This window comes from Octopus bimaculoides, chromosome 2, assembly GCF_001194135.2.
Source record: "Octopus bimaculoides isolate UCB-OBI-ISO-001 chromosome 2, ASM119413v2, whole genome shotgun sequence".
In the NCBI taxonomy this organism is placed as follows: domain Eukaryota; kingdom Metazoa; phylum Mollusca; class Cephalopoda; order Octopoda; family Octopodidae; genus Octopus; species Octopus bimaculoides.
In genome coordinates, this window is record NC_068982.1 from 38,084,199 (window position 1) to 38,093,881 (window position 9,683).

Genomic DNA, 9,683 nt, shown 5'->3' on the forward strand with positions numbered 1-9,683 from the left:
TATATATATATATATATATATATATATATATATATATGTGTGTGTGTGTGTATATATTTATGTGTGCAGTTTTGTGTCTGCATTTGTCCTCCCCACCATCGCTTGGCAACCAATGTTAGTGTGTTTACATCCCCATAACTTAGCAGTTCAGCAAAAAGAGACTGATAGAATAAGTACTAGGCTTACAAAAAATAAGTCCTGGGGTTGATTTCTTCGACTAAAAATCCCTTTAAGGCAATGCTCCAGCATGACTGCAGTCAAATGACTGAACAAGTAAAAGACTAAAAGAATCAAGATCTTGTGCACCTGAAATCTGATCTTCTGTTTGAGATGACCAAACTTTATACACTTTACTATGAATGATGGATGTGAGGGAGAATGTCATAACTTAGTGATAGAGTTCAAAGTCAATCAGTGCTTAGCAGCTTCACTCTGTATATTTGAGCTCTGTCACCATAGAAACAGTCCTATACTTTTTGATCAGACCTTGTATATATATGGCAAAATGGCTATCAAATTTCTGAGATTGGTTGGCTTTTATCTTAATACCCTCCCATTATATATAATTTTCAAGAAACTTTTGCTTGAAATATTTCTTCCCGTATATGGTGCACAGATGTTCTGGAATTTTTTTTTTTTCTTTTGCAAATCCTTGAAGGATGTTAAGCCTGTAACACCGTGAAACAAATATGATGGCAAAAACATCTACAGGACTGGACAAATAGAGTAGGCACTTATCAAGATTTCATATTTCAAAATGTCAAGATGGCCATCTACAGAGCCATTTAATTTTCTCCAACTCTATTTGTTTTTACACCAGCTTTATAGAGATGAAGCTTCAAAATAAAATATTGTATATCCTAAGGAATCTTCTTGACTAAAAGTTGATGGATACAAAGTTGTATATCTGAGAGTGAATGTGTGTTCTAAACCATTTTCTTTAGTAAAGTAGGATCTGTTTATTTTCCAAGTAAACATGTTCATGATGGATGACAAGATGTTGTCAATTGGAAATTTAAAAATGCATCAGCATGCTTCATTACAGTTAATACCTTCACTACTAATAGGAACTCTTCATCTTTTATTTTTCCTTCTACTTGTTTCAGTAATTTATAATTGCGGCCATGCTGGAGTACTACCTTGAAGGGTTTTAGTGAAACAAATCAACCCCAGGACTTATTTTTTAAAGCTTGATACTTATTCCATCAGTCTCTTTTGCTGAACTGGGGATGTAAACACTCCAACACTGGTTGTCAAGCAGTAGTGGGGGAGACACACTGTCACAAAGACACACACACATAGATAAATACATATATATATGATGAGCTTCTTTCAGTTTCTTATTTCTTTATTGCCTGCCCACAAGGGACTGAACATAGAGGTAACAAACAAGGACAGACAAAGGGAGTAAGTCGATTACATTGACCCCAGTGCATAACTGGTACTTAATTTATTGACCCCGAAAGGATGAAAGGCAAAGTCGACCTCGGCAGAATCTGAACTCAGGACGTAACGGCAGACGAAATACTGCTAAGCATTTCGTCCAGCATGCTAACGTTTCTGCCAGCTCACCGTCTTAACTTTCAGTTTCTGTCTACCAAATCCACTCACAAGGCTTTGGTCGGCCCAAGGTTACAGTAGAAGACACTTGCCCAAAGTGTCAAATAGTGGGACTGAACCTGAGACCATGCGGTTGAGAAGCAAACTTCTAACCACACAAGTTGTTTGCTGATATACTTGAACAAAATATTTGATTGAGTTGACTGAGTGACAGAACTTAATATTAATCTGTGCATTAAGCCATTTGATAACTGTAAGCAGAAATACATGTCAATGTCAACGTTCTTACCATTTATTTTTATCATGGATATAAATAGAAGAGCAACGTCACACATAAGCCACTCTATGTAAGCTTCCGCACACACATGCACACACGCACACACACATGCATGCAAGCACGCACATATGCACGCACACACACACACACACACACACAAAGAGTCAGAGCAAGCGCAAGGGAATAGCAACGTCAACTACACCTCAGTGCTGATGTTGGTGTGTTTATATCCCACCAAGTTCAGTAAAAGAGACTGATAGAATAAGTATCAGACTTTAAAAACTAAGTCCTGGGGTTGATTTGTTCAACTAAAACCCTTGATGGTGGTGCCCCAGCATGACCACAAATAAAAAAAGATGATTGAAACAAGTAAAAGAAAAGATCTTCTTTCCTGTTAAAATTCACATCTTTGAATTTATTTTATCAGTTTCTTAAGATTCTTTCTGAAGTGTTTTATTATTTCTCATCCAAGGTACTGTTAGATCTAACATGCTCTGAAAACTCAGCTGATATAATTGTCTATTTGATTGAAGGGTATTTTCATGGTTATCCTGAAGAGAACATTGCAAAAGAAGATCTCTTTTGTTTGCAATTCATAGACCTTTGTTTACTTTTCCTCAGTAGACTATTGTCTAGTCATGGACTGTTTGACAACATCAGCACTGAGACATAGTTGATATTGCTGTTCAGTTCCCTTGTGCCAGCTTTTTATGTGATTTGCGTGTGACATTGCTTTTCTATTTCTTGCTATTTGCTCCTTGTGAGCCTGGAAGCATCAACATTAAAAAAGGACTGGACTGATGTTCACATATTGTTTTTCTATTTCTGTTTTCTAACTTGATAGCTTTGGGAGAGATTCTTCCTATGTTTTTTCAAGTACCAACTTAAATATTTGTTTTACTAACTTTTGAGCTAACTGGGTTGAGTAAAAACATAAGCAACGTTTTGAACCATGAAGAATTTGTACCAGATTTTTATATAGTTTTGAATTTTTTAAAACATTTTTTTTGCAATTGTCTGATAATACAGACATAGACTTGCCCAAATGCATCAATAAATTAACATTGATATATTTTTCACTGTTGTTACAATCACAATGGAACTATGATATTTGAGCAATGTTGCTATTCAACTTCAAGAAAGGATGTAAAGCAGCTGAAACTGCTTGCAATATCAACGAAACATTTGGTGAGGAAATGACCAGTGAGTGATCAGCTCGAAAGTGGTTTAAACGATTTCTCAGTGGAGACCTGAGCCTTGAAGATCATGAGCATAGTGGACGCCCATCTGTCATCAAAGACAGTCATTTAAAAACTGTCATTGAAAAAGATCCACATAAAACCACCCAAGAACTGACAAAAGAACTTCAAGTTAGCCAGAAAACTGCCAGCAACCATTTGCATGCAATCAGAAAAGCTTGACAAATGGGTACTACACGATTTGAATGAAAATCAGAAAATGTACAAATATGAAATTTGCTTATTGCTTCTTCTTCATAAACAGACTGATCCATTTCTCAACTGTATTGTAACTTGCCACGAAAAGTAGATTCTGTATCAAATGAAAAATGTTCTTACAGTGGTTAGACTAAAATGAAGCCCCGAAAACCTTCCCTAGACCTGAGCTCTTCAAAAAGATGGTTATGGTGACTGTTTGGTAGTGTATTGCTGGACTCATCAACTATAGCTTCTTAAAACTCAGAAAAACCATTACTGCAGAAAATATTGCCTTGAAATTGCCAAAATGAATGAAAAACTGCTACTCCTCCATCCCAGACTGGTCAACAGCAGAGGGCCAGTTATTCTTCATGACAATGCTCGACCACATGTTTCCTTAATGACGCTCCAGAAGTTGAGGGAACTTGGCTATGAAGTTCTTCCTTACCCAACTTATTCCCCAGATCTTTCTCATACCAACTACCACTTTTCCAAACACCTTGATGGTTTCCTGCGAAAGAAGGAGTTAAAAAATCAAACCGATGCTGAAAGTGTGATCAAAGAGTTCATCAGCTCCAGAACTCCAGATTTTTATGTTACCGGAATAAACAAACTTGTAACTCATAGGCAAAAATGTGTTGATTGTAATGGTAATTACTTTGATGAATGAAATTTCTGCGTTGTTGAAATATATTGTGATGAATTTCCTGTTTCAAAACGTTGCTCACTTTTTACTCAGCCTGATATAAAACTTAAAAAAGAGGAAAAGAAAGGGAGAGGGGAAGGGGAGAAGGGCGGTAGAATGGATGGAGAGGAGAATAATGGGAGGAGGAGTGAGTGACTAAGAGAGAAGGAAAGAAAAAGGGAATGGAGGGGGAGAGAGGTAGAGGAAGGAATAGCATGTTGAAAGAAATAAACTCTGAACCCAATTATGGAAAGTAAGAAATTCTCTGGGTCAGTCAAATGGTTTTTACTCTATTGGACAACATGATGAGAAGAATCAACTCCCATGGATTTAATAAAGAAGGTTTCACTTTAAAATTCTGGGAACATTGCCAAATAGAACAAGCATGTAAAGAAGGCCTGAGAGTACACTGGACAAAACCTTGTGACCTATAAGAACAAAGATGAGGACTCCAGTTTGAGTGCACCAGTCTAAAACATATATTTAGTCTCACCATGAAAATAGATCTTATGAAGAAACCATAAACAGTTTGAAGTGAGGGTTAAATATAATGTGTATGACTTTTGTATACATTATACATATTATATGTAATAGAAAAGGGTATACAATTCTTTTCTTTTTTGTCTTTCCTGTGTGTTTTACTTTGAACTATATCTGTAGCAGACTAGATTTGATGTGCAATATCAATTCGATATGAGGTAGCCCACTACTAAATGTAGCATATAGATGTAACATTTTAAGGTTCTCGTGTCGGAGTAACCAGTGAACATCGAAAAATTAACTCCAAGAAGGAAGAAATGTTATTTACATATATTTATTTGTTTACCCAACAGGTTGTTACAGAGACATTAGCAATTCTAGTGATAGTGACGACAAGGATGACTCGCTAGTTAGTAGTTGATATGTAGAAAAAGGTTGTCTGTCAGTAGAGAGGGAAAGAGTAAGGCAGTCATGGTGCTGACTAGAAAGGAAGAAACGATAAAGGTGGCATCACCTTTCTTATGGTCAAAAGCCTCTCTTAGCATGTCAAGCAAAGGTCAAAAGACTGACCTTTCCTTGACCAGTACAGGTCCTAGGGGATGGAGTGTTTCCTCATCAATCATCTAGTGTGGAGGATTTCCCGCTTGTTTTGATAAGCAACAAGCTGGTGGGTTTGGTTTCAAATCTCAGGCAGAGTCAAGCTAGACCCCCACATATCTAACTATATTGCTACTGTATCAATGTCTACCTCTTTTATTTTTAGTTCCTTGCTTTATAAACTTTACTTTTACTCCAATTTTATGTTATCATAAAATCATTGGTCCCTACTCAAAAAATCTCACTTCTTTTGTTTTTTTCTTCGTTTTTTCCCCCAATACATTAGAGATATAACTGACGTACGTGAAATAACAAAGGAATTTCCAAGTGATGCTGTCTATGATTTGAAGTAAGTTACTTTTTATATTATCCCAAATTTGTTTGTAAATTATTCTTTAAATAACTCTGCATACTTTTCTCATGTTACAAAAGTAAACAAGTAAACAGGTGTTTTTGATAGTTGTATGTGTGTGTGTACATATATATATATATATATATATATATATATATATATATATATATATGTATATATACAGATATAGAGGTTATGAGAGGTAATGGTGTCAATAGGACCCAAAGGTGTCAGGTAATGCTGAGTAAGTGCTATGGACAGACTATAGTTAAGCTCCAGTTTCGGTACACACATACATACGGACACACACACACACACGTATACACACATACATACAAACATACATACATACACATATGTATATATATTATATTACCTATGCCAGCATGGAAAAAGTATGTTATATGATGATGTGCTTATATATATATATATATTGTTTTGTTTCTCATTTTGGTTCCTTTGATCAAATAATCAATAACAATGGAAGTTTCCAGTCATGCTGCTTCAACATCACTCTTCCCATTTTTTTAAAGATCTTTTGTTATTACTCCAAACACTGCCAACTACTAGTGATTGCTCAAATATCTCTTGTCCTCTATTTTGGGCACTTGTCTCAATCCATCTCTTCTGAGCCCATATAAGGTTGCTCTGTGTCATTTAATGAAAAGTTTATGTCCAGTGGTCTGTACTGATAACTTTCTAAGTATTTAGAGCTGGTTTACAGAAAATGGATTACATTAGAAACAGTTAAATGTTAGCTGAACGTTATGTGAGTTGTATTAAAGATGAGAACAAAAAGCCTTTAAAGGTAAGTTTTAAAAAATAACCACCTTTTTAAGATAAGGAAATATAATTACAGATATACATGGAAAGCTTTAGACATTCAGTTAAAAATGATGTAGTGAATAATTTATTCTGTGTATGGAACAGATAAGTGGAATGAATAGCAGAACAAAAAACTGAATTTAATAATTAAAATTTGTTTCTCATTTATGAGAAAATAAGGTAAAATTTTAGGGAATACAGCCAAAACCATGTGTGAAGACGGGAGTATTTAGATTTTGGAGGCATGGCTGTGTGGTTAAGAAGCTTGCTTTGTAACCAAGTATTTTTGGGTTCAGTCCCACTGTGTTGCATGTTGGATAAATGTCTTCAACTATCACCCCGACCTGACTAACGGCTGTTGAGTGAATTTGGTAGACAGAAACTGTGTGAAAACTCATTGTACATATATATACGTATATATATGTATGGAGTGGTTGGCGTTAGGAAGGGCATCCAGCTGTAGAAACTCTGCCAGATCAGATTGGAGCCTGGTGTAGCCATCTGGTTTCACCAGTCCTCAGTCAAATCGTCCAACCCATGCAAGCATGGAAAGCGGACGTTAAATGATGATGATGATGATGATGATATATATATATATATGTATATATATATACATACACACACACACGCACATATAATTGTATGCATGTATGTAGTTATATCTATATGTAAATGTATATGTATATGTATATCTATATATATCTAAATATATATATATATATATATATATATATATATACACACACACACACACATATGGTGGTAATGTGAGCCTCATGGAGGTAATGACTAGTGACTGAGACCTTTGGCAATATGCTGTGCTTGAGAACACCTGTCAAACCAAGCGAAATCATTGTTGTGGCTGCAGTCAGTGTCATGCAACTGGTACCCTGTGCCAGTAGTACGCAAAAGCACCCATTACACTCTCAGAGTGGTTGGTGTTAGGAAGGGCATCCTGCTATAGAAACCGTGTTAAATCAGACTGAAGTCTGGTGCAGCCCCTCAGCTTACCAGCCCTGGTCAAACTGTCCAGTCCTTGCCAGCATGGACAATGGACATTAAATATTGATGATGATGATGGTGATATCTTTTATCTCTTACTTGTTTCAATCATTAGACTGCGTCCATACTGGGGCACCACTTCGAAGGGTTTCAGTTGAAGAAATCAACCCCAGGACTTATTCTTTGTTTTTTCTTTTAAGCCTGGTCACCTTTTGCTGAACTGCTAAATTACAGGAATGTAAACACACCAACACTGGTTGTCAAACAGTGGTGGGTGACAAACACAGACATAAAGACACACACACACATAGATATATACATATATGCAATGGGCTTCTTTCAGTTTCTGTCTACCAAATCCATTCACAAGGTTTTGGTTGGTCAGAGGCTATAGTAGAAGACATTTGCCCAAGGTGCTATGCAGTGGGACTGAACCTGGAACCATGTGATTGGGAAGCAAGCTCCTTACCACACAGCCATGCCTAAACACCTACATTGCTAGAAATAAGAGCTAAAATGCTCTAATGATGTAGTTAACGCACACAATTACATACATATATACTGACAGGGACTGTAATCATCCAAAAACATCGTTTGAAAATTCTTTATACTGACAATCAGTTTCGGCAGTTTCTGTTGTCTCATCAGTAAGGACTGGCTCAACCTTAGTAGTTTTCAGACTTTATTCTCTATCAGTATATATGTTTTCATCATAGAAATCTATGGATGATTCAATGGATTGCTAATGTGTACACAGAAAATTAATGTAGACAGTAGTTTACAATGTTTCACCGAAAAGGAAAACTATAATCATCACTAAATGTGACTAGGGTGTTAGAAACACTTATATTGCTAGAAATAAGAGCTAAGATGCTCTAATGTTGTAGTCAAAGCATATAATTGTATACATATATACTGATAGGAACTCTAATCGTCCAAAAACACTGTTCAAGAAATCCTTATACTCTATGGGAGATTTAGCAAATCATTAATGTGTTTTTGGATGATTACAGTCCCTGTCAGTATATATATATGTATACAATTATGTACTTTGACTGCAGCATTAGAGCATTTTAGCTCTTATTTCTTGCAATGTAGGTGTTTTTAACACCCTAGTCACATTTAGTGATGATTATATATACATGCCACTGGCATGTAAAAGTCAATCAAGCATGACATAATGCCAAAGGTCTTGATCATTGCCTCTATGAGGCCCAACTCTTGAAAGGAACTCAGCCACTTTGCCTCCGTGAGGCCAAACACTCAAATGAACCTCAGCCACCTTACCTCTGTGAGGTCCAACACTTGAAAGGAACTCAGCCGCTTTGCCTCCATGAGGCCTAATGCTCAAAAGGAACTCAGCCACTTTGCCTCTGTCAAGCCCAACGATCGAAAGAAACTCAGCCACTTTGCCTCTGTGAGGCCCAACGTTCAAAAGATGTTCTTTATGTGCCACCAGCATGGGTGCACTTGGCTTGATGGGTCCTCTCAAGCACAGCACATCTCCAAAGGTCTCGGTCACCTGTCATCAGCCTAATCTTATTCTCACAGCTACGCTCTTGGAGCATCTACCTCCACTACCAACTTGAAAGCTATCTACTACCTCTAGCTTGCCCACCTGGCAGCTGATGGAGTCTATTTTCTTTGCATTTTCAGCATTTATTGTATCTGTGCTCCTTCTACATACAAAAGTTAATTTCTCTGTTAACCTTCCTCTGATGTTGCTGCACCTTTTATGAATCCAAAGCTTACATTAGGTGCATCTTATGGCGTTTCTACCTACACCTTTTCTACAGATTGAGCAGAGCCATATACTTGAATGAATTTGTGATTTGTCTGCCTTCCTACTTTTTAAGACTTTGGTTTTTGCTAGGTTAACTCTAAGGCCCTTTGATTCATGACCTTGCTTCCATACCTGGAACTTCTTTTTATATATACTTATATATGCATTGCCAGTGCCGCCTGACTGGTCCCATGCTGGTGGCACATAAAAAGCACCATCCAAGCATGGTCATTGCCAGTGCTGCCTGACTGGCTCCCATGCCGGTGGCATGTAAAAAGCACCATTCAAGTGTGGTCAATGCCAGTACCGCCTGACTGGCCCTCGTGCTGGTGGCATGTAAAAAGCACCCACTACACTCTTGGGGTAGTTGGTGTTAGGAAGGGCAATCCAGCTGTAGAAACTTTGCCAGATCAGATTGGAGCCTGGTGCAGCCTTCTGGCTTGCCAACCCTCACTCAAACCATCCAACCCATGCTAGCATGGAAAGCGGACGTTAAACAACGACGATGAGTGAAACAGAGACAGGCAGAAGCAGGAAAAATGCCGCTGTTACTTGAATACTATACAAATATGTCTTTAAAAAGACTTTTCTTTTAAATTTACCAAAATTTAATTTTTCAATAATTTTTAAAAAATATATTATTCATATTTACTGTTGAAAAGATCTCAAGGATCGAAACTGGTTCT

General features: G+C 37.0%; 1 protein-coding gene across 2 annotated transcripts in view; it reads left to right on the forward strand.

Annotated features, from left to right (window-relative positions):
- LOC106873453 (axonemal dynein light chain domain-containing protein 1) overlaps positions 1-9,683 on the forward strand; it is a 102,241-nt gene that overhangs the window by 66,857 nt on the left and 25,701 nt on the right. For both annotated transcript variants that reach the window (XM_014920813.2, XM_014920812.2), the window contains exon 21: positions 5,322-5,384. In XM_014920813.2, the coding sequence (XP_014776299.1) occupies positions 5,322-5,384 (63 nt within the window). The remainder of the gene's footprint in view (positions 1-5,321; positions 5,385-9,683) is intronic.